This window comes from Cotesia glomerata, linkage group LG4 (assembly GCF_020080835.1).
Source record: "Cotesia glomerata isolate CgM1 linkage group LG4, MPM_Cglom_v2.3, whole genome shotgun sequence".
Taxonomy (NCBI): Eukaryota; Metazoa; Arthropoda; class Insecta; order Hymenoptera; family Braconidae; genus Cotesia; species Cotesia glomerata.
The window spans coordinates 17,061,116-17,086,435 of record NC_058161.1 but is presented as its reverse complement, the minus strand read 5'-3'; the positions used below and the strand labels follow the sequence as shown (position 1 = coordinate 17,086,435).

The 25,320-nt window shown below is 25.1% G+C and overlaps 3 protein-coding genes and 2 long non-coding RNA genes across 6 annotated transcripts; 2 read left to right on the top strand and 3 right to left on the bottom strand.

Moving 5' to 3' along the window:
* Positions 1-840: 840 nt before the first annotated feature.
* LOC123264174 lies at positions 841-3,829 on the bottom strand. The gene is made up of 3 exons (XR_006509285.1): positions 3,818-3,829; positions 1,088-1,201; positions 841-1,049 (listed from the first exon to the last, which is right to left on the bottom strand). It is a non-coding gene; the product is annotated as an uncharacterized LOC123264174 (long non-coding RNA).
* On the bottom strand, positions 1,824-2,445 carry LOC123264173. Its single transcript, XR_006509284.1, has 3 exons — positions 2,354-2,445; positions 2,085-2,153; positions 1,824-1,975 (listed from the first exon to the last, which is right to left on the bottom strand). It is a non-coding gene; the product is annotated as an uncharacterized LOC123264173 (long non-coding RNA).
* Positions 2,165-5,014, top strand: LOC123264170 (V-type proton ATPase subunit F 1). 2 transcript variants are annotated; one of them, XM_044727324.1, is made up of 6 exons: positions 2,165-2,302; positions 2,746-2,780; positions 3,493-3,574; positions 3,663-3,745; positions 4,627-4,749; positions 4,948-5,014. In XM_044727324.1, exons 1-6 carry the CDS (start codon positions 2,227-2,229, stop codon positions 4,984-4,986), a joined length of 438 nt encoding a protein of 145 aa, XP_044583259.1. In that variant the 5' UTR covers positions 2,165-2,226; the 3' UTR covers positions 4,987-5,014. The 2 variants fall into 2 exon arrangements, with proteins under 2 accessions (XP_044583259.1, XP_044583260.1); XM_044727325.1 differs by lacking the exon at positions 2,165-2,302 and having other exon boundaries at positions 2,564-2,780.
* Positions 5,015-5,208: 194 nt separating this feature from the next.
* LOC123264168 (Y+L amino acid transporter 2) lies at positions 5,209-12,756 on the bottom strand. Its single transcript, XM_044727322.1, has 10 exons — positions 12,101-12,756; positions 10,570-10,792; positions 10,382-10,497; positions 8,330-8,455; positions 8,116-8,260; positions 7,925-8,048; positions 7,636-7,836; positions 5,836-5,985; positions 5,579-5,756; positions 5,209-5,515 (listed from the first exon to the last, which is right to left on the bottom strand). The coding sequence occupies exons 1-10, from the start codon at positions 12,246-12,248 to the stop codon at positions 5,454-5,456; spliced, it is 1,473 nt and encodes a 490-aa protein (XP_044583257.1). The 5' UTR covers positions 12,249-12,756; the 3' UTR covers positions 5,209-5,453.
* A 2,996-nt stretch (positions 12,757-15,752) lies between these two features.
* Positions 15,753-23,899, top strand: LOC123264165 (eukaryotic translation initiation factor 5B-like). The gene is made up of 4 exons (XM_044727317.1): positions 15,753-15,924; positions 16,019-16,211; positions 18,494-21,089; positions 23,381-23,899. Exons 2-4 carry the CDS (start codon positions 16,098-16,100, stop codon positions 23,731-23,733), a joined length of 3,063 nt encoding a protein of 1,020 aa, XP_044583252.1. The 5' UTR covers positions 15,753-15,924; positions 16,019-16,097; the 3' UTR covers positions 23,734-23,899.
* The last annotated feature ends 1,421 nt before the right edge of the window (positions 23,900-25,320 follow it).

The window sequence follows — 25,320 nt, the reverse complement described above, 5'->3', positions numbered from 1 at the left end:
AAATGCATTGATTTTATGTAATAATTAGAAGTAGGATTTTTGCCTTAATTTTAATATAATAATTAATAATTATTGATATCAAATTTTGGATATTACGGCGGAAATATAAATTTATTATGATAAGTATTTAGGCTGCATTCGAAAATGCTCTATCTTTAGATACATAATTAAGAAATGACGTATCTTGTGAAATATTGACATTTTTAAAGATATAAGCTCACCCCGACATTACATTCATCGAGAGCTTTCATTTGAGTACCCACATCAATTTTTCATATATTTATATATATTATATATATGTATATTGTATATATGAAAAATATATCGAAAATGCATGTGGGTAATAAAATGAAAGCTCTTGATGAGTGTAACATCGGGATGAGCTTATATCTTTAAAAATGTCAATATTTAAGAAAGTACAGTGCAATTTAACAAAAGTAATTACTTAAGGGGGTCTTCTAGTCTGGAGGCCCGAATTTCGAGCGTTTTTTAGCATTCGATAAAAAAAAAACATTTGGTATTTTTACTGTCCATTTTTTTATCATTCGTTTATTTATATTCAGAGGGTACACAAAATTAATTTAAAAAAAAAAAAAATTTTTTTTATCGAGTTATGCGTCCTTGAAGTAGAGGGGGAGAACAAAAAGGCCGTGTCCTCGTCGCCATGATTTCTGCCCTTGTGGTCATCTGAAAAATAAAACAATGATGGATTCTTGATTATTACGAATGTCGCTATCTCATGAACTATTAAAACTAAAAAATTTTTTTTCCTAAAATGGCGGCTACTCAAAAAGAAAGGTCAATTTTTCCAATAATTTTTTAACTCTGTCAAATTTTTTAAAATTATTAAAAATTTCAAACTTTTATTTTTTGTTGGTTCATGAGATAGCGAAATTTGTACTAATCAAGAATCCATCATTGTTTTATTTTTCAGATGACCACAAGGGCAGAAATCATGGCGACGAGGACACGGCCTTTTTTCCCCCTCTACTTCAAGGACGCATAACTTGATAAAAAAATTTTTTTTTTTTAAATTAATTTTGTGTACTCTCTGAATATAACTAAACATCTGAATATATATCTAAACATCTGAATATAAATAAACAAATGATAAAAAAATGGACAATAAAAATATCAAATGCTTTTTTTTTATCGACTGCCAAAAAACGCTCGAAATTCGGGCTTCTAGACTAGAAGACCCCTTTAATAAAGCAAAATTTTATTTAATTATAGTTCCCAAGTCACGGCAGTCACATAGTAACTGCAAGGTTGCTAGTAATAATAATTTAAATAATTAAGAGAATAAAAAAAAATTTGTCACCAGCTTATTTATATGATAAAATAATTTTTAAAATTAAATTCATCCTTCTTTAAATTTAATTCATAAAATTATCTTCAATAAATCCCTTATAATTTAATAATACTGAAATCTGCAGACATCTGACAATTTTTTTTTTTATTCAATGTTAATCAAAAAAAATTTGTACTGTTAATTTTCTTTCAATTTCTAAATGTGCAATTTTCTAATTACAATTTTCTTAATAATAATTCAGTTATTATTATAATAAAAAAAAAAATGGACAGATGTCTTTTTATTTTAGTATCTTATAATTTAATAATGACACTGAAGTAGACAGACATTAGACATTTTTTTTTTAATTTCATAGCAATTAAATTATTACAAAAAAAAAGTCATCAGTGAAAAATTTTATAAGCATTTTTTAAATTTAAATTTGTTATAAAAATAAAAAAAAATTGACAATTGTCAGCTGACTCAAGTATCATAATTTAATACAATTAAAAGTGTCTAAAATAACAAAACAAACCTCTAGCTTTCTCATATATTTATGTCACAATATCTTTGGAGCCTAGCCAGCATTTATTTAAACACTTGAATGCCAATTTTTCAATCCCTAGATCCTATCTTATTATAACTCACTTCTTTTTATATCTTCAGTCTACCAAAATTCTCACTCTAAAACAATCAACATTTTTAATTGTCATTTTAAAATTTTAATTATTAAAACTGTCAAAAAAATAAATTATTAAATTATAAAGTTATTAATTAAAAAATTAACACCAACCTTTATAATAATAATTATTATTAAGTTTAAATGTAAGCTTCAATTTTCCTAGTGAAGAAATTTCAAAATCTAAAAAAAAAAAAAAAGTTTATTAATTTTTTTTTTATAAGTGCAATTCTACTTTTTACAAACAAAAATAAAAATGTCAGAGTCAAATCAACATAGAGAGCACCGAAAACGTCATCCATTAAGAGAAGACTCATCAGTAGCTGGTGACGGTAATTAATTAATTAATTAATTAATCAATTTAAAAAAAAAAATATTTTTACCTTCAATTATCAATCATCAGCTGTTTGTTATATTTTTGCCTCCATTTGCATGTCACATAATAATAATAGTAACACTAGAAATAGTAAACAAAGTAGAACAAGACAGATGTGACACCTAGCGGAGAATATACAAACTAACTAAATTTATAGTGTGTGTGTTTTTTTATATATATTTTGTGAGTTGTCAATCTATATACTTTCGGTTAAATAAAATTGATAAAAAAGATAAGCAGAAAAATAGTCACGAGAAAGGCGTGACAGTCATTTGATTTTATTAACAATAATACTATCAATAATTGTAAATTAAAAAATATTAACATTGAGTTAATTTGTGTTGAATTAATCTGATTGTTGAAAAAATAAATTATTAATAATGGCTCTTCATTCTGCAGGAAAAGGAAAACTTATTGCTGTTATTGGTGATGAGGTAATTTTATTTATTATTATTAATTTTCTTTTTTAATATTAGAAGTATATTTTTAAATATTATTATTTATTATAATTTTAGTGAAGTTAGATAATTTATAATTATTTTTAGGATTTTTTTCAACAAATAAATTATAAGAAAAATTTTATATAAAATTCTACTTGTAGATGTGTCAAAAAGTTATTGTTATAATTTTTTTAAAAATGATTTTTTTTAAGAGTAATTTATTTGTTGGAAAGTCAAAAAGTGACAAATGTATGTTAACTTATAATACTAAAATTAGCTGACGTTTTTAATTTTATGATTTTTTTTTCATTAATTAAATTAGAGCGAAAAAATATTTTTAAAAAAATACATTTAAAGTTTTTAAAAAATGAAATTATTTTTTAAATATTTTTTTTGATCATTTTTTCAATAAAAAAAATTCTAAAAATTTTTATATGTCGGCTAACTTAATTTTCATTGTTAACTCTAGTATCATTTATTATACTTAAATTAGCAGACTTAAAAATTTTTGATGTTTTAAATCAATAAAAATTACAAGTAAAAAAATATTTTTTAAAAATTGCACTTGGAATTTTTAATATTTTTTGTTTAATAAATTTATTAATTATAAAGTCGAATTTTTTTTTTTATTTAAAAATGTAAGTATTAATTATCAATGTTATAAAAATAAAAAAAAATGTCAAATTAATTCATTTTCATTTTTCAGGATACTTGTGTTGGATTTCTACTGGGAGGTGTGGGCGAAATAAATAAAAATCGCCAGTCGAATTTTATGGTTGTCGATAAAAGTATGTATAATTATTGTTAATTAAGAATTTTGTTTAAAGAGATATTGATTTATATTTTCATGATAATAATTAATTTTTTTTTAAACAGACACTGCAGTTGGTGATATTGAAGACACATTTAAACAATTTGTGAAACGTGATGATATTGATATTATTCTCATCAATCAAAATGTATGTATAAATGTTAAAATCAATAATTTTAAGTTATAAGATAATTTTTTTCATTTAAAAAAATCTTTTCACTAAAATTGAACTCTATTTTTTAGTTGTTATTTTTATAATTTTATAGTGAAGAAATTTTTATTAATTAACAGTTCCTAATAAAATTTTTACGGTGTAATTATTTATGATTTTTTTAATTAATTTAATTAAATTGTTTCTTCTTTAAATCAATTAATAAAGTTATTTTGATTAATATAATTTTTAAAATAAGTTAATTTATTTATTTCTTCTTAAAATAAAAAAATTGATATAACTCTTCATTACATAAATATATTTTATAATTTTTATTTATTCACTTTATTAAAATATTTAATTAATTTTATTTATTTATTTACTTAAAAAAGAAATAAATAAATTTACATATTTCTTCATTAGATAAATATATTTACATTTTTTTTTCATTTTCTTCAATTATTTGTTCATTTCTTCTTTGAATAAAAAAATTTATTTATTTTTTCTTTATTTGAAAAGAAAATAAATAAATTTATATATTTCTTCATTAGACAAATATGTATATTTTTTATTCATTTTATTTACTTATTGGTTCATTTCTTCTTTAAATAAATAAATTCATTTATTTATAGAAGAAATAAATAAATTTATGCATCTCTTCATTAGATAAATATATTTTATATTTTTTGTTTATTTATTTTATTAAAATATTTATTCATTTCTTCTTTAAATAAATAAATTTATTTATCTAAAGAAGAAACAAATAAATTTATATATTTCTTTATTAAATAAATATATTTTATATTCATTCTTTTCATTAAATGTGTAATTAGGCTATTTGTTTCTTCTCTAAATAAATAAATTTATTTCTTCTTCAGGTCGCTGAAATGATTCGTCATGTCATTGATAGTCACACTCAACCTGTCCCAGCAGTCTTAGAAATACCCAGTAAAGATCATCCCTATGATGCTAGTAAAGATTCTATTCTTCGACGTGCTAAGGTATATTATTTTATTTCTTTAATCATTAAATTACATTAAAAATGTCATAAATAATTATTAAACAAAAAAAAAATTATTTTTTACTCATCAATTTCTTCTTAACAAAAATTAAAATTCTTTCTTCAACTCAATAATTTTTCATGACATTTGTAACACAAATTATCGACTAAAATAATATTTTTTTTTTTTTTTATAAAGGGTATGTTTAATCCAGAAGATATTCATGGATCTGCATAATTTATCATTATTAAAAAAATGTTTAATACAATTCATTTCTTCGCTGGATAGAATTTTAATTTGAAAATAATTATTGAACACATTCCGACATTTTTTTTTGTTAAAAATTAAAAAAGAAGAAATAAATAAAATAATTTAATAAAAGTTTCAAGAAATAAAAATAAAAAATGAATTATTGTACATACATGTTTGAAGGTATTATATCAAATTGAATATATATAGTTCACGCTAAAATATGTATTTTAAAAAATGTATACAATGTTATGTATAATAATAATAAATATTGTAGCAAAAAAAAATGTATAAATTTTTTGGTAGATTTTCGCTGAAGAAATTTAATGTGAGACAAGCGAATTGTTAATTAATAAAAAAGATTTATGATTAATTAGTTTAAGTTAAAATATGTGAGCATAAAAAATATGTCAGTTAATCAAAATTTGTTCGTTAATTTATTTATCTAATTTTTTCTAATCATCTTTTTCTTCTCTGGCTGATATGAACAATTTTTGAACCAAGTGGGTTGCCTTTTCTGTAAATGAAAAATAATTTACATAATATTTTTGCTAAGTTACAGAATTTATAAAAATTTTACCATTCAAATTGAGGAACCATGTTGGTTTATTCTTCCACACAATTCCAGCAAAATAAGCCGGTACGCCGGATAATGTAATCAGTGCACCCATGCCAACTTCAACGGGTCGCTCGAGGCAAGGTACGATTACCAGAAATAAACAAATTATTACGAATACTATTGGTACTAAGATTGGTATCTAAAAACAATAGTAATAATTAATAACTGATAGTTTAGTTGATGATGATGATTATGATGATGTTGACTTATTGACTTACTTTAATCGGCCGTAGCATGTTCGGACGTTTGTACCTTAGCCATAAAATTCCAGCGACAGAGATCATTATGAAAAATGACTCCACTATACTGCAGTACGTTATCAATACAAAAATATCACTTGTACACAGCATCATCAATGATAATATACACTGAAAAATAAATTGAAAATTTTTGTTCATTTTACGATTTTAAAATGATGGATTGATTTTTTAAATCTTTTCATTTTTGTTAATTAAAGTAATGTTGATAATAATGACAATGATATTCATCATGACATTAATAATAATGATATTCATTATGATCGTAATAATGATGATATTCATCATGACACTGATATTGATAATGATATTCATCATGACATTAATATTGATGGTGGTATATTCATCATGACATTGATATTGGAAATGATATTAATCGTGACAATGATATTCATCATGCCATTAATAGTAATGATGATATATTCATCATGACATTGATATCGGAAATGATATTCATCGTGACATGAATATTGATAATGATATTTATCATGACATGAATATTAGCAATATTTATCGCGACAATGATATTGATATTCATCATGAAATTGATATTGGCAATGATATTCATCGTAACATTAATATTGATATTGATATTCATCATGACCTTAAAAATTATGATATTCACTATGATCGTAATAATGATAATGATATTTATCATGACATTAATATTTATGATGATATATTCATCATGACATTGATATTGGAAATGATATTCATCGTGACATGAATATTGATAATGATATTTATCATGACATTAATATTGGCAATGATATTTATCGCGACAGTGATATTCATCATGACATTGATATTGGCAATGATATTCATCGTGACATGAATATTGATAATGATATTTATCATGAAGTGAATATTGGCAATGATATTTATCGCAACAATGATTTTCATCATGATATTAATATTGATGATATGTTTATCATGAAATTGATATTGGAAATTATATTCATCATGACATGGATATTAGAAATGATATTTATCACGACAGTGATATTGATAATGATATTTATCATGGCATTCATATAGGCAATGATATTCATCATAATATTAATATTGATAATGATATCCATCATGACCTCAATAATAATGATATTCACCATGACCGTAAAAATAATAATGTTATTCATCACCACATTGATAGTGATAATGATATTCATCATGACAGTAATGTCAATGCTGATATCGCTAGTGATAATCATGATGATATTCGTCGGAATAATGAAATTAATAGTGATATTCATCATGAAATTCATAATACATAATCGTGATATTGATTATGATATTTATCATATTACTGAGGCTGACATTGATGGTGATATTCATCATGATATTGATAACGACAATGATATTCATCATGGTATTAATAATACATGATAGTGATAATTCATAATGACATTGATAATAATAAAGATATTTACCATGACATTAAATCATGAGAATGATATTCATATTGATATTTTTTATGACATTATTAACACTGATATTGATAGTGATATTCATCATAATATTGATAAAGACAGTGATATTGATTATGAATATCACGCCGTTGATATCAATGATAATATTAAAAGTAAAATTCATCATGATATTAAATAATGACAGTAACAGTCATTATGAATATCGTGCCGTTGATATTAATGGTGATATTGATAGTGATATTCACCATGATATTAATAATAACTAGAAATTAAATAATGAATAATTTACTTAAATAAATAAAAAATAGGAGTAATAATAATAATTAATCACCAAAAAAACTAAAGCAGGTGTCGGTGAAAATCTTTTGATATTAATATGACTCAACATAGCCGGAAAATGTCCATTACGAGCTCCAACAAAGCACATACGTGACGATGTCATAATATGGACACTCAACCCGCCAAATGCTGATGTTGCTACCAATACTGGCATTATCCAAGACATTGGACCCATGAGTTTATCAGCTAATGTCTAAAAAAATTATTAAAAAAAAAAAAAAATTAATAACAATAAAAAATTATCTTTCAATACTTATCAATTATCACTTTATATTAATTACCACAGCAATAGCATGAGAAGCAATCATCGCCGTAGGATTAAGCACCGCAAGATACGCAACATTCGCCAACGCGTATATTATCGTAACTAATGGCAGTGAAATATAAATGGCACGTGGTAAATTTCTGTAATAATTAAAAAAATTATTATTAATCAATAATTATGAAAATTTTTGTTTATTTTTACACTTACTTGTAAGGATCTTTCAATTCTTCAGTCATAAAATTTAAATAATTCCATCCAGAGTATGAAAATATACCAGAATAAAATGCAATTGCTATTTTACCGGGATCTGCTGTTGTGCTTTTAAAAGGTTCCTCATAATTTTCAGTGTGTCCTATTCAATAAAATTAATTTTTATGTTTAATTGTTTTTAGAATAAGTTGAAAAAAATTTTTTTAATTACCTAAACACAACCATGTTAGTCCGGCAATTATTATTATGACTAGTGCGCTTATTTTAGCGAACATAATGATGTTTTGCATTTTTGATGTTTCTTTAACGTCGTAACAATTTATAAAAGTTAATAAACCTGTTAAATAAAAATATAATAATAATAATAACAACAATAAGAATTTCGAGATTTTTTGAAATTTTATTATTATTATCTATATTAATATATTTTAGCAAATTAAGCTATGAATCCCGATCCGAAATTCTTGAAGAATTACTAAATTTTTATTATTAATTCTTCACCATAATAATTTTATCGGTATGAAGTCTCATACCATCAGAGAAAATTCAGGTGAAATTTTACAATTAAAATTCAGAGAAAGATTTATTTACTCAGTGAAACTTTTTTCGGTTACCGAAAAAATAACTCGGAAAATGCTCAGACCAGGAATCGAACCTGGGTCTTCTGGTGTCGCGCCATCTGCTCTACCCTTAAGCTATCCGAGACATTGTCCGTAATTATCATTCAGTTACTTATTAAGCTACACTGAGTAATTCTTTTATTATGACTTTGATATATTTTCATTACTTTGACTCCAAATTTTTCCTCTTGATTGTCTAGAGCTTGAAGTCCATATTGGGCAAGGATTTTTAATAAGTTAAATTAATGAATTATGGTGAAGAAGTAATAATAAAAATTTAGTAATTCTTCAAGAATTTCGGATCGGGATTCATGGCTTAATTTACTAAAATATATTAATTATCTATATTATTAAGAGAATAAAAAAAATTTTGTTTCCAGGATAGTGATATGATAAAATCGGTTTTTAGTGAAATTTAGTGTCATTGTAAAGGTCGTAACTTGAATTTGTGTCTTTTCAAGGTTTCATTTCATTCTCACCGATAGTCAATTTATAATAATAAGTATTTAGGCTGCATTCGAAAATACTCTATCTCTAGATACTTAATTAAGAAATTACCTTGTATCTTGTGAACTATTGACATTTTTAAAGATATAAGCTCATCCCGATGTTACACTCATCAAGAGCTTTCATTTGAGTACCCACATCAATTTTTCATATATTTTATATATTTATATATATGAACATATGAAAAATATATCAAAATGCATGTGGGTACTCAAATGAAAACTCGTGATGAGTGAAACATCGGGATGAGCTTATATCTTTAAAAATGTCAATAATTAAGAACTGACATTGCTATCTTGTCAACTAATGATATTTTTAAAGATATAAGCTCACTTCGACATTACACTCATTGAGACCTTTCATTTGAGTATCCACTTGAATTTTTAGTATATTTTATATATTTCACAAATACCATATATATATATATATATATATATATATATATATATATATATATATATATATATATATATATATATATATATATAAAATATATAAAAAATGCCCTGTAGGTACTCAAATGAAAGGTCTCGATGAGTGTAATATTGAAATGAGTTTATATCTTAAAAAATGTCAATAATTAAGAAATGACATTGTATTTTGTCAACTATTGACATTTTAAAAGAAATAAGCTCATCCTGATATTACACTCATCAAGAGCTTTCATTTGAGTACCCACATCAATTTTTCATATATTTATTTATATATATATATATATATATGCTGCTGCTTATATATATATATATATATATATGCTGCTGCTGCTATATATATATATATATATATATATATATGTATATATATATATATATATATATATATATATATATATATATGTATATGTATATGTATATGTATTATATATATATGTATATATGAAAAATATATCAAAATGCATGTGGGTACTCAAATGAAAGCTCTTGATGAGTGTAACATCGGGATGAGCTTATATCTTAAAAAAACGTTAATATTTAAGAAAGTACAGTGCAATTTAACAAAAGTCATTATTTAATAAAGCAAAATTTTAATTTTTTATAGTTTACAAGTCATGGCAGTCACATAGTGACTGCAAGGTAGCTAGTTATTATTAATATCAAAATTTTAAATTTAGTAATGAAGAACCAATAATATCTTACATATTGTACAAGCAGCTAAAAGTCGTACACTAGCATCAGGTATCACACAGTCTTGAAAAAATGGCTGTAAAACATATTCAGCAAATGTCAATGCCATTATTGCATTTGTTGTTGGTCTAAAAATAAATAAAAATGAATTAGTAAAATAATTAATAATATTAATGATGATAATTTAAAATTATATTTACACAAAAATTAAATTAGCAGCCCATAAATATAAAAAAGAAGGAAGTTCACCAAAAGCTTCATGAATATAAGCATAATCTCCACCACTTCTAGGAATACTTGTTCCCAATTCCGCATAACAAAGCGCTCCTATCATTGACAAAAATCCACATAATATCCATACTATTAATGACAATCCAACACTTCCTGTTTCAGCGATTACTCCTTTTGGAGATATAAAAATACCTGGAATAAATTTTTTAATTAGTTCTGAGAATAAAAAGAAGAAATTTTACTGCTTAAAAACAGAATATAAAATTTTCTAGAGGTTTGTAAATATAGGATGAATATAAAACATTCTAGAACTCAAGAAATTGAAATTTTATAATTTAAAAAACTGTCTAGAATTTTTTTAATCATAAAAAAAGCAATTTTATGAAATAAAATTGTCAAAAATTAAACTTCTAGAATATTTTATAAAAAAATTATGAGCATCATCTTCACAAAAATAATTTAAATTAATTTTAGCGCCAAAAAAATATTAAAAATTTTAAATTATTTATTTAAAATTAATATTGAAACATTCTAGAAATCAAAAATTTTTAAGTTTAGAATAATTATTGAAAATTGTGTCATAATTTTCGTTAAAAAAAAATCTATAAAATTTATAAAAATAAAAATGAGAAAAATTTGATAATTTTTCCAATTTTTTAAACATAAATAAAATTATAAAAAATTTTACAAAAAAAATTATGATCCTGAAATTGAGAGACATTTTATTAATTTTTGGTTTTTTTTTTTTTTTAACAAATAACAAAAAGGTAAATTATAGCAAGGAAAATTTAATTTAAAAAATCCTTCTTTGGAAGCTCTAAAAAATTACAAATGCAATTTGTTAAAAATAATTTTTTTGGCTCAAATATTAAAAAAAAATAAAAATAAAACAAGAAGTTATCAAGTGTGTTAATTTATGACATTAAATTTAGCTGTTACTTCACAATTTTTAAATTTTCTTTAACAAACAAATTTGTTTCAAAAAATTCTTTTTAAAAATTTGACAGAAATTTAAAAAAATTAAAAATGCAATTTTTTATTGCATTTTTAATTTTTTTAAATTTCTGTCAAATTTTTTTTTTGGCCATAATTAATTTGTTAAAAAAATTCTTAAAATTATCAAATACCAGCTAAATAAATTTTCATTGTTAATTTTAGTGTCATAAAAAATTTCACTCATGAAAATATGAATAAAATTTTTAAAAAATAATTTCATTAAATTAATTCATTTACAAATAAAAATTTATTAATTTTAATATCATTATAATTTTCATGAAAATTAAGTTAGCCGACATCTAATAATTTTTAGAATTTTTCTTAATGAATAAATTATTACAAAAAAATGAAAAAAATATTTATTTATGAAAAACTTGAAAAACAATACGTGAAATTTTTCGAAAATATTTTTTAGTTTTAATTTAATAATTAAGAACAAATCAAAAAATTAAAAACGTCGGCTAACTTTAGTATTATAAAATTGTCATAATAAAAAAAAATTACCAGATCCAAAAATAATTCCTAAAATAATAGCAACACCCTCAAGCAATCCCAGCTGTTTCTTCATTTGAACTTTATCATTTTTATTATCACCTTCACCAGCATTTAAAGCTATCATTTCACTTTCAGCACTTGCACTTCCCTTGACCATTTTTTTCCAAAAATTTTTTAAATAAAAACAAAAATTCAAAAATATTTCTTCCCGCCTTTTTAAAATTTTCTATTTATACAAAAAACAAATCAACAATTTTAATTTGTAATTACAATATTTTATCACAATAATTATTAAATCACATCTAGGTGGTCTATTTACTTGCCGCTTACAATGTATGCATAATAACAATATATTTATTTATACAAATATAATTTAAGATTGTTATTTAAATATTGATAGAAGAGTTAAGAACATTATTGATGTTTATCAAAAATAAACATCTAGATAAAACAAGCTTCATTGATTCAAATGATAAATTGAGTATAAAATTACATACACTATTTATATTTATATTTATATTTATATTTATATTTGTGCCTATATATATCACGTTTTATTTAATACACGTGCGTCGTTCGATAAGGCCGGATTTATATATGAACATGTATTGTTACATCATTATTAACCTCTCCGTTTAAAAAAATAAATACTAGCAAAAAAAAACATCTATACTTCTATAATACAAGCTGGCAATAATAATAATAATAATAATACTTAGGAATATTCCATAACATGTGTTTCATCATTTTCCGCTAGTGCGCAGAAGCGCGAAGGGTTGAAAATTTACGCGCAAAAATCAAAATTTTAAAAATTCGCTTTTCTAAATAATTAAAAATAAATGACACTGAAATTAGCATGAAAATTAATTTAGCAGATATTCAATAATTTTTATATCAAGCAAATTATTGCAAAAAAATAAAGAAAAAAAATTGACATAGAGAAATTTTAAAAAGTTTGGAAAATCCAAAAGTGCATGACTCATAACGCTCATTCATTTTTTAAGAAAAAAATTAATTGTGTAATTGATTAAAAAAAAAAAGTTATAATTAAGTAATTTCTTACAGAGTATTTTTTATTTTTTTTTTAAATATCGGCGCTCTTTTTTCTTGTCATATGCGCACGCAGTCTAAAAAAATCTAGCTTGATCAAGTGGCGCCATAGTTTTCTCGTGAGAAATAAGAAAAGTTCGTTTGGCTTTGTACGGTTGTATCGTAGTGAATTTTAATAAAAATTCAATTAAAAAAAAAAATACGTAAACTAGGCCATTGATATTAAATACGGACCCAGTTAATCGAATTCTTAAACTAATAAAAAAGGTCCGGTCTTGAAATATCAATTTGTTCGGGAGTAATCGTGGTACATCCAAAATGGGGTGACATCGGACGTCCACGTAAAATTTTTTTCAAAACGTTTTTTCTTTCAAAATAGCAACATGAAATGATTTTAGAAAGTAAAAGATGGTTTAATTTAAGTGTTTTTTCGGTGTACATCTACTTATATCATTGTATAAGTGTAATATGGTTGTGATAGAGGCATTTAAAGATCACAAAATTGCTTGATCTTGACGAGTCGAGTATAAAGCACAACTTCACGCGCTTCGCGCTATGAGGCGCGCAAAAATTAAAAATGCAATTTTAATAAAAAAATTTTTTTTAACAAATTTGTTTATTAAAAAAATTCAAAAAATGGTCAAGTTACTGCTAATTTTAATGTCATACAATTAGTAGATACTTGATAATTTTTGGATTTTTATTTAAAAAATAAAATAGCTCGAGAAAATTATTTTTGAAAAATTGCATTGATTATTTTTTAGAGCTTCTAAAGATGGAATTTTTTCCATAAGTTTTTCTCACTGTAATTTGTTTAAAAAATTCTAGAAATTATCAAATGTCTCTTAATTTTAGAATCACAAAAATAAATATAACTAAATTTCGAGAGCAAAATTTTCATTTTTCTGAAAGATTTTTATTAAAAATACAGAAATTTTTCAGAAGAATATTTTTATAATTAAAAAAAAATTCTAGACAAATTTTACTATAATTTTCTATGACTCAAAAAATGGCGATATCTTGTAAGCTATCAAACTTTAGAAGAAAATTTATAAGGACCTTTTTTATATTAGAAAAAAAAAAAATTTCTGCAAAAAAGATTTCTTATAAATTTTTCGTAATTTTTCTACAGTTCAAAAATTGACAATTTTTAAAAAAGTATCAAACTTAGGAGAAAATTTATAAAGGAAGGACCTTTTTTATAAAAAAAAAGTTTCCTACGAAAAAAGTCTCTTGTAATTTTTTTGAATCTCCAATAATTTGGCCACAAATAAATTTACAAAATTTTTACTCCTTAATTTTTTAATTTCAACAACAAAATTGAAAATTAAAAAAATATTTTATAATTCATCGAATTATTCCACTGTAAAATTACAAAAAATTTTTATGACATTCAAGTTAGCAGTCACTTGATAATTTTTAAATTTTATTTAATAAATAAATTATTTCTGAAAAATTATTTTAAAAAAATTGCATTTATAGTCTTTTAAAATTCCTACAGGTGAATTTTTTTTTTCAATCTTTTTGCCATAATTTATTTGTTAAAAAAAATTCTAAACATTATTAAATATTTGCTAAACTAAACACAAATCAATTTAGCAGATATTTGATAGTTTTCATGATTTTTCTAACAAATAAATTAGAGCAAAAAAAATTGACATGTAGAAATTCAAAAAAATTAAATATGCAATTTTTTAAAAATAATTTTTCAGAACAAATTTATTTGTTAAAAAAAAAATTTTAAAATAATCAAGTGACTGCTAACTTTAATGTCAAGATAAATTAAATGACATTAAAATTGGCAGTCACTTGACAATTAAAGAATTTTTTTTTAACAAACAAATTTGTTCCAAAAAATTATTTAAAAAAAATTGCATATTTAATTTTTTTAAATTTCTACATGTCAATTTTTTTTTCTACTTTTTTCTACCATAATTTATTTGTTACAAAAATGTTTTAAATTATTGAATATCTCCTAAATTAATTATCGTGACATTAAAGTTAGCAGTCACTAGAGAATTTTTTAATTTTTTTTAATAAGCAAATTTGTTCCAAAAAATTATTTAAAAAAAATTGCATTTTTAATTTTTTAAAATTTTTACCTCAATTTTTTTTCTATTTTTTTTTTGCCATAATTTATTTGTTACAAAAATTATTAAATATCTGCTAATATAAATTAATGTTCATGAAATTAAAGTTAGCAGTCACTAGAGAATTTTTTAATTTTTTTTAATAAAAAAATTTGTTCCAAAAAATTATTTAAAAAAAATTGCATTTTTAATTTTTTTAAATTTCTGCATGTCAATTTTTTTTATATTTTTTTTTGCCATAATTTATTTGTAAAAAAAAATTATTAAATATCTACTAAATTTATCATCATAAATTTTCATGTAAAATTATTATTATAAATTTTAACTTTCCCCCTCCAATTTTGCCTTGAGAGATATTTCCAAAAAAATTCCCTAGCGCTAGGGACTTTCTTAAAACCGGGAAGAAATATTTGTAATTCCCGCCTAGAGATGGCGCTTTAGTGCCGCGCGTCATCTACCGCATTTATGCACATGTGTATAGTATAACAGAACCAGAAAAAGATATATAACATATATCTGTAGATATATGTTATGGATTTAATATTTACACTGACAAATATTAATTACAATAAATACAAATAAAATAGTTAATTAGAAGAAATAAACAATTAAATACACGGTTATATGTACTGCTGGGGTACACACATCAATTGAGGAATAAATATATAGATAGTTAATAGTTATTATTTTTAGGTGAGTACTTTTGGTAATATGTAACCTTAACCTCGCGGGTAATCTAGATTAACTCCGATAAATAATAACGTTATTTAATATTATCATTTTTTAGGTTCAACTTTATGATTGTCGCACGTCGGGATTTTTATAGATAAATCTAAATTATTTTAATGGGTTTGTAAAATTCTGGAATGGCAGCTAATCCGTACAAGGCAATGGCTCATGCTAAAAGTGATAATTTTACCATTAATTCCAATCAATTTATATATGTTACTAAAACTGAATTGCAAGAGCATAAAAATATGGTAAGATTTTTGCTTTTATTTTTATTATTTTTATTCAACCGGTTTTGTTTTTTGGAGTTTAAATTTTCCCGCTTAAACAATTTTTTTTAAGAATTATTATTCTCCTGGAATTTTTAAAAAATTTTTCAAGTATCTAGCAAAAAATTTTATTCAATTTTTAAGGAATTTATTTTTAGATGTTGAAAGTTTTTATTTCTTATCATTAATTATTTGCTGAAATTTTTATTTTGTGATAATTTAATAGAAAAAAATAGTTGAAAAATTATAAATTGACAAAAATTATAATTTTGTAGAAATTAAAAAAAAAACAAAATTATTAAAGTTAATTATTTTTCCAATTTCGTTAATATTTAATCGTAAAAAATAATTTTTTTATTAATTTAAAATAATTAATTATTTTATTAAGTAAAATTAACAATTTTCTTCAAAACAATTTGTTTAATTTTTAAAAAATTAATAACTTTTTAAGAAATTATTTTTATATTCAGTGTGAGTTAAGAGTTTTATAAAATATTCGCTTATAAAATTAATATTTCAGAGTTTTTTTTTTTATTTTTTCGTATTTTTTGCTAAATACAAAAATTTTTTTAGTAATCAGTACAATATTTTATTATAAATAAAATTTCGCAATATAAAAAAATATTAGATTTGAAAAATCATTACTTTTTATAGAATTAAATGAAATTTTTTTCATTTTGCTATAGTTAATAACTTTTTAAAAAATTAATTTTATATTTAGCTTACAAAATTAATATTTCAGATTTTCTTTTTATTTTTGACTTAAATTTTTTATAATTTTCGTAATTTTTCATCATTATGATAAATAAAAAAATTTAATAATTTTCTTTAGTCAAATAAATAATAATTATCAAAAAAAATTCAAATATTTCCAATCAATTTTTTTTTGATAAAACAATTTTTTAGTAAAATAATTCCAGAATATTTTGACTTACAAAATAAATATTTTAGAATTTTTTTATTATTGACACATATCATTGATAAAATAATACTTCAAATGAACAATTTCCTTCTTAAAAAATATTTATAAATTTAGTATAATTAAATATTAAAATGAAAATTAACGTATGCAAATATTTTCTAAATTTAAAATAATTTATAATTAAAATTTGCGGAAATTCAGAATTTCCAGGTAAAATTAAAAAAAAATCAATTTCCGGCCTAACAGTGAGAGATATAAAAAAATCATTAGACATCTTTTTTGTAAAAAATTTCTTCCTCTACAAAAATTCTTATCATTTTTTTCATAAGTTCAATAACTTCCGAGATCTTTTGATTTTTTGTTTTATTAAAATTATTCTACCAAAAAAAAACAATTTTTTTTTTTTTAATTAATTAATTTTAAATCCTTATTTTTAAAATTCAAAATTTCTTCTCAAATTTTCATCATTAAAACTAGTCACCTTGAAGTCACTATGTGACTGTCGTGACTTACGAACTATAAAAAATTAAAATTGTGCTTTCTTAAATTAAAATTGTACTTTCTTAAATATTTACGTTTTTAAAGATATAAGTTCATCTCGATGTTACACTCATCAAGAGCTTTCATTTGAGTACCCACATTAAATTTTTATATATTTTATGTATTTCACAAATATCAGAAATATCATATATATATATATATATATATATATATATATATATATATATATATATATATATATATATATATATATATATATATAAAATTCATGTGGGTACTTAAATAAAAGGTCTCGATGAGTGTGACATCAGAATGAGCTAATATCTTTAAAAATGTCAATAATTAAGAAATCATGTTATATTTTGTCAATTTATGATATTTTTAAAGATGTAAACCCATCATGATGTTACACTCGTCGAGACCTTTCATTTAAGTACCCACATGCATTTTGATATATTTTTCATATATATATAACATTTATAAATATATGAAAAATTGATGTGGGTACTCAAATGAAAGGTCTCGATGAGTGTAACATCAGAATGAGCTTATATCTTTAAAAATGTCAATATTTCACAAGATAAAAGGTCATTTCTTAATTATGTATCTAGAGATAGAGCATTTTAAAATGCAGCCTAAATACTTATCATAATAAATTTATGGTTAGAATAAAATGAAACCTTTAAAAGGCACAAATTCAAGTCAAGACCTTTGCAATGACACTAAATTTCACTAAAAAAACCGATTTTATCATGTGACTATCCTAAGATCAAAATTTTTTTTAGTCTCTTTATAATATAGATAACAAAACTAATAAAAATAAACCAAATAAATTTTCCAGGAAACCAGCGACTTCGACCAACAGGAAGAGCAAATCTACTTCGAGGGTAACTCCTCAGCAAAGCCCTCCGAAGAAGACGATTTCGACCCTGACATAAACTCCCTAATCCGAATAAAGCAAGAATGGACCGAACCGACTGCACGTGGTATGAAGCAAGAGCAGGAGCTGGACTACGAGCTTGAAACTCCGACTGCCGAGGAAGAAGAAACAGTGGAAGAAGAAGAGTTTGAGTGGGAAGAATCCGAGGAACCCGAAGAGCGAGTAAAGACCGAGGTAAGCCAGCCTTCCGAAGAACAGGAGCCTGATGAGCAAGATCACGAGTCCGACGAAGAAACAATAGCGACCTTCCTTACCGCCTCCGGAAAGCAGTTAGCTCTCTACGCGGTTGAGGACTCTGACGACGTCTTCGCAGTGGCGGCTTACGACGGTTCCGGGAACTCACCCAACCAGTTCCAGTTTCTCTTAAAAGCCGATGTCGAGCGTTTAATTGGCCAAGGAGCCGTTAAAACAATCAAAAAACCTTCCTCGATAAAACAGCAAACCTACCTAGGCGACACTACCACCATCTTGCGGAACAACCGCGCACTAAAAGAAGAAACCACTGAAGTTCCTTCCCCGACTTACGAGCTACACCAACCTGATCATCTTCAGGAGGCCAACGACCGGAACATGAAAGAGGAGCAAGATGACGATCTAAGTTACCAACTGATGGAATCTCAGTCAGACTCTTTTGAAGTTACCGACCGAGTTTCTATGAATTCCACTTGTTCCATCAGTTCCAAATCCGAGTCTACGTCCAAAAGTCCTGGAGGCGTAGTTACAGCTGAGAATCTTCTATTCCATGAAGAAGAATCCGAATCTGAGTTAACTTTTGATGACATTAAGTCAATTGACTTCAATGTTGATAAATTAAGTCAAAAAAAATTGGATAAAAAGTCAAGTTTTACTAAATCAGAACCTTCGATGGAAATTTCTAAATCTAGTTCAATGGAGGTTAAATTAAATTCTAGTTCCATGGAAATGGAAATTGGATCCAGTGATAAAACAGTTTCTATGAAGTCTAATTATAAAATAGACCTTGAATCTGGATCTTCAATTAGAACCAATTCAATGGACACTTTTAAGTCAATATCAGATTTGATGGACACAAGGTCTAATTCATTAAAGTCAATCTCCAGTCGGACGCTTTCATCAGAAGTATCTAATCCAGGGAATAGATCCAGTTTTATGGAAGTAGAACCTAATCAGATAGAGTCAGATTCAATGGATCTGGCTGACAATTCTTTTGATGACTCTACTTTGATGGAAGTGGACAATTCTTTGGTTAGGTCTAACAGTGGACCCAAGACTATGGACTCAATAAGTGGGTTTAATAAATCTAGGTCGGTATTAAGACGCACATATCAAATTGTCAAGTCTCAGGACAAAGAAGTTAGCCAGTTATTGGGAATTAGTCAGGCGTCTATCTCCCCACTCTCCTCGCCTGATAAAGAGAAGACAAAGCAGACTAAGCGGGCTAAACACATGCCGCGCGCTCTGTTGGGCTGCAAGACAAACACTTTTGACTCTACTGCCTCTACTGTTATCATCCACGGGTCTACTGCGCTTATTTGCTGTCCGATTCAGGCGGTAAAGAAGGCCAAGGATAGAGAGGAGGATAATCCTGATGGAAAAATTGAAGTTGTTATGAATGAAGAGAAGGATAAATTGGTTTGTAAATTGAAAAGACCACCGAGGAAGCAACAGTTGAAGATAAATGATAGAGCTGACTCGGAGATTATTATCCAGCCGGCGGTAATAGAGGAAACTGTTGAAGAAGAGGTGCCAGCTGTTCGTAAAAGAGGAAGGAGAAGAAAAAATAGAGATGGAAAGCGATTGGAGGAGGATGATAAAAAGGGGAAGGAGGGGAGGTCTAGGAGGGGGAGAAAGAAGAAATCTAGGATTGAAGTTATTGAATTGGATGAAGATGAGAGTGTCGCGAGACATATTGAGGAGATTACTATTGATGAAGCTAAGGAGAAGGGATCCAGTGATAAGGAGAATGAAATTATTATGCTGGAGTCGGAAGATGATACTGCTGAAGAGGAGGAAGAAGAGGAAGAGGAGGAGGAAGATGATGAGCCTTGGAAGTGCAAATTTTGTCGGAGAAGCTTCAGGTTGAAGAGAGCTATGGATACTCATGCTCGTGTTTGTCCGAAAAGTCCGAGGAGAGTTGATAAAGGGGAAAAAGAGGTTAAGGAGAAGAAGTATGTTTGTAAAATTTGTAAAGAGACCTTTGATGTTGTTGTTGCTTTGGCTCGGCATACTAGGATGCATTATAAGAAGCGTGTTGTTGAGAAGCCTGAAGAGCCGGAGGAAGAGGAGGAAGAAGAAGAGGAGGAGGAGGAGGAAGAAATTGTTGAGGAACTGGAGATGCTGGTTGAGGAAGAAGTTGAAGAGGAAAAAGAGGAGGAGAAGGAAGAAGTTAGAGAGGTTAAGAAGAGGAAGAGGGTTGGGAGCTTTCATAAGAAGCTTCGGTGCATGGAATGCAGGAAGTGGTTCAATAGCATGGCGCTGTTAACTCGGCATTATTTGAATCATGATACTAAGAATACTGGTGAGTTTTTTAGGTTAGAAAAATTGAGAATTTTCGAAGGTTAGATTGAAGATAGGGAAAATTGTAGGATACTTTTTTTGTAGGGAATTTCGTTTTGGCTCCACTTCTTCTCTAATTTACATTGCTGTTACTTGACTTCACTATGCCTTACTGCGATTTTACTTGATTCTAAATTTGCAACTTGATTATGCTGGAAACTTGACTTCAACTTTATTTAATTATGCTGTACTGGAACTTGACTGCACCTTCACTTATACTTTAATTTTCACTCGACAGTTCTACTTGGACTTTACTTTAACTTTACTTGACAGTTCAAATTTTACTTTAGCTTTACTTTATTTAATTAAGAGTCGCTCAATTATAACACCTTAGCTACAGGAAATAGCGTATCGCTCAATTATGACACCTTAACTTTACTTGACCTTTACTTTATGCACTTTACCGTGCTTCACTTTACTTGATCTTTTTAAGTTAACTAAAACCCTTGTGTTAACTTGACTTTACTTTACTTTATTCTTTCAATTTAACTAAAACCCTTATGTTAACTTGAAACCTTACTTTTTACTTGTTTACTTCATTACCTAAACCAGGTTCCTGGGCTGGCTGTGTTACAGGTCTACTCATAAAATCTCTACTCACAGCTGTCAACGACATCTGCAATCAGTTACATTTTTTTTATTCGAAATCATATTCATTCAGTTACAACTTTATTCAATCAAATCTTTACTCTGATTCAACTTTTCTCAATATTACTAGCTTTCAGGTAGAACTTTAATCAGTTACAACCTTACTCAAATTCGACAGTAGTCAATTACAACTTTGCTCAGTTTTAATTGTATTCATTTTCAAGTCTATTCACTGAATTTTTTACTCAGTTACATTTCTATTCACAAAGAATTTATTCACTTACATTTGTAATCATTTACAACTGTACTCAAGTTCATCTCTACTCACGAATTTTTATATTATCAATTAACCATAAATTTGTGAGTAGAGATGAACGTGAGTACAGTTGTAAATGATTACGAATGTAAGTGAACAAATTCTTTGTGAATAGAGATGTAACTGAGTTAAAAATTCAGTGAATAGACTTGAAAATGAATACAATTGAAACTGAGCAAAGTTGTAATTGACTATTGTCGAATTTGAGTAAGGTTGTAACTGATTAAAGTTCTACCTGAAAGCTAGTAATATTGAGTAAAGTTGAATTAGAGTAAAGATTTGATTGAATAAAGTTGTGACTGAATGAATATGATTTCGAATAAAAATGTGATTTTTATCACTAACTGATTGCAGATGTCGTTGATATCTGTGCGTAGAGATTTTATGAGTAGATCTGTAACACAGCCCCTGGGCCCATAACCTGTTGGAATCTATAGTGGAATACTGGTTCAAGTGAATGAGTAGTCACAAGTAGCCGTTATGTATGCATCTATACCTGATGGTTTATTATAACAGACTGATTAGTGATTAAAACAATTGTATTCTTATGCTATAGTGATGATGATAGGATAATGGGGGTAGTTAGGATGACACGCATGAGCCGATGACTCCAACAGTATCTTTTGTATTATAGCTAGAATTTTGAATTTAAAAAGTTTAGTTATCAAAATTGGATATTGAAAACTTTGGTTGTATGTCATTCTCAAAAAATTAAAATTGTGAGTTAAAGATTAAAGATACTTAAAAATCATAGGATACCTTTTTTGAAGGGAATTTCATTTTGTATGAAAAAGGTGTCATGATTTTTTTCATGTCGCATATTTTCGGCGGAATTTTAGATCAAAATTTAATGAACCGGGTTGAATGAAAAAGTTGAGAAATTTTGAAGTCTGAATTTTGGATTTATAATTGAAGATATGGAAAAATTATAAGAGAACTTTTTTGTAAGGAATTTTATCCTATACAAAAAAAAATATTTTATGATTTTTTTTTTATTTTTTGTATTTTAGCCAGAATTTTGAGTTTAAAAAATTTAGTTGTAGAAATTTTTGGTTATAATACATTCTCATAAAATAATTAAAATTTTGAGTTAAGGATTGAAGATACATAAAAATTATAATACCTTTTTTGTAATTAATTTAATTTTCTACAAAAAAGTTATCTTAAAATTTTTTTGTCCAAGTAGTAAATTAAAATTTTTTGAGGTTAGAGTGGTTATGTTTAATAAGTTTAACCTCAATTAGAACAATGGGATAGAAAATTTTGATAGAAATCTCCGAATTTTGAAATTTAAATACATTATTAATAATTGAAAGAGAAATTAATCAAAAAGTTTTTAATATTTTCAGATCGACAGATAAAATACTGCTATGTATGCAGAAAATTAATAGAAAACAAAGCGCAGTACTTGCGCCATATGCAATTACATATGACATCACCGAAGAAGCTATCTAAAGATAAAAATCCAAATTCAACCGCAAAATCCAATTCGAAGTTAAATTCACACAAAGAAACATCACCGGTTCAGTCGAAGAAAACAAAATCACCTATAAGAAGAATCACCAGATCGTCGAAAAATTCAGCGTCTTCTCCTACGCCAGCGCCATCTATTTCTAAACATGAAAATAAAAAACCATTAGAAAAAAAAGTAAATAGCAAAAAATTGTCATTGAGAAAAAGTAATCGGCAAAAAAAATTATGATTTGTTTTACTTATTATTATCGATAATTATAATTATTATTATTATATCTTGAATAACTATTATAATTATTAATATAAATATGATATTTTTTTTTTTTTATTAGTTTAAGTCCCAAAGTAATGTTCAATGCTTAAAAATAATAAATTGTTATTTTACAATATAAAAATATCATATGTATCTTAATGTAATATAAATTAAAGTAATAAATAAATAGATTAATCATTTTTATGAATGATAATTATCATTAATTAATAAATTTAATAATTTTAATGATTTATTGACAGCGGGCTTTTCACGCAATAAAAAAAAAAAGTTATTTGATGGAAAAAATTGTAATTGTAATTTGAGTTTTAATTTTATTACTTCAAATTAGTCATAAATTTCATTAAATTTAAGAAATTTTAATTTTCTTATTGAACTTGTGTTATTAATTACTTTTCAATAATGTATTGTCTTTTTTTTTTTTTTTGTAAATAGTTTTATCATAAAACATTAAATAAATTGAAATAAATTTTTTTTTGTTCTATTATTTTTAAAATAATTAATTTAGTTCGTTTTTATCAAGAGAAGAAATTATTAAGGAGGTTCGAGCATAACTTATGAGTCAAAATAATGTTAAAATTTTTTTTTACTTTCAGTCTTCTCAATATTCGTCAAAATTTTTTATTTCAATTTAAAATAATTTGAATAATTTATTAATTGATGATTTTTACTTATTTAATAAAATAAAGTAATAACATGACTTTCGTATTTATTACTTGCCAGATTAAATAAATAGATTTGGCAACAGCGCGTTTGATTATAACCATTACAGAGACGTGCATGAGTGTGTGAGTTAAATATTTCTTTCTCTGTAACTATATTTCTCTCCTTTTCTTTTTTCTCAGCTGTCGACGCGACGTTGCCAAATCTTTATTCGAATAAATAGCTGACGGTAAACGAGTCAAAAAAATAAAATTACACTTTAAATATTTCAAAAATTATATCGGTAATGTATTATTATTAATTTTTTTTTATATTTTTCAATAATCCAAGTTTCTTGTGTATAGTTTTTTATTCATTAAAGTTGGGAGGTTAATATTGAAAAAAAAAATTAAAGTCTCGACTACAGTTTGTCCGCCATAAGAGCCCGTGTATAAGGAGATAAAAAATGCGATTTTTAAAATTTAATATCTAAGTAACTAAACGGTGAATCTTTTTGAAATTTTGGGATTAGATAAGTGACGTATTTATTTATATGTATCCTTAATTTCAAAGCTCAAAGTTGGAAATTATTTTTCACATTAGATTCGCTCGAACTTCCTTAAAATAACTAATTTCCCTGTTGAAAAATATTGATTGAAAAGAATTAAAAATGATGAAATTCGAATTTTTTTCAATAATTTCAATTCTTTTGTTTGTATATATAGATATACAGTTTGCATGGAGTGACCGCTTCTCAATTCTTTTCAATCAGTATTTTTAACCAGGGTTGTTTTTCTGTAAACAAAATGTCGGTGTTAAAAATCAAAATGGTGGATTTTAAATATTCCCGCCAAAAATATTAAGAGTGACGCGCTTTATTATTATGATTTCATTTAGAGGTTA

Bases quoted from the DNA above. Each gene is read 5' to 3' on its own strand.
- LOC123264168 (XM_044727322.1), bottom strand. From the start codon at position 12,248: ATGGTCAAGGGAAGTGCAAGTGCTGAAAGTGAAATGATAGCTTTAAAT. The intron at 10,498-10,569 runs GTAAATATAATT...ATTTATTTTTAG, and splicing joins GCTGCTAATTTAATTTTTGT to ACCAACAACAAATGCAATAA. The intron at 7,837-7,924 runs GTAATTAATATA...TAATTTTTTTAG, and splicing joins CTTCTCATGCTATTGCTGTG to ACATTAGCTGATAAACTCAT.
- LOC123264165 (XM_044727317.1), top strand. From the start codon at position 16,098: ATGGCAGCTAATCCGTACAAGGCAATGGCTCATGCTAAAAGTGATAAT. The intron at 16,212-18,493 runs GTAAGATTTTTG...TAAATTTTCCAG, and splicing joins TGCAAGAGCATAAAAATATG to GAAACCAGCGACTTCGACCA. The intron at 21,090-23,380 runs GTGAGTTTTTTA...TAATATTTTCAG, and splicing joins TCATGATACTAAGAATACTG to ATCGACAGATAAAATACTGC.
- LOC123264170 (XM_044727324.1), top strand. From the start codon at position 2,227: ATGTCAGAGTCAAATCAACATAGAGAGCACCGAAAACGTCATCCATTA. The intron at 3,746-4,626 runs GTATGTATAAAT...TTTCTTCTTCAG, and splicing joins TTATTCTCATCAATCAAAAT to GTCGCTGAAATGATTCGTCA. The intron at 4,750-4,947 runs GTATATTATTTT...TTTTTTATAAAG, and splicing joins CTATTCTTCGACGTGCTAAG to GGTATGTTTAATCCAGAAGA.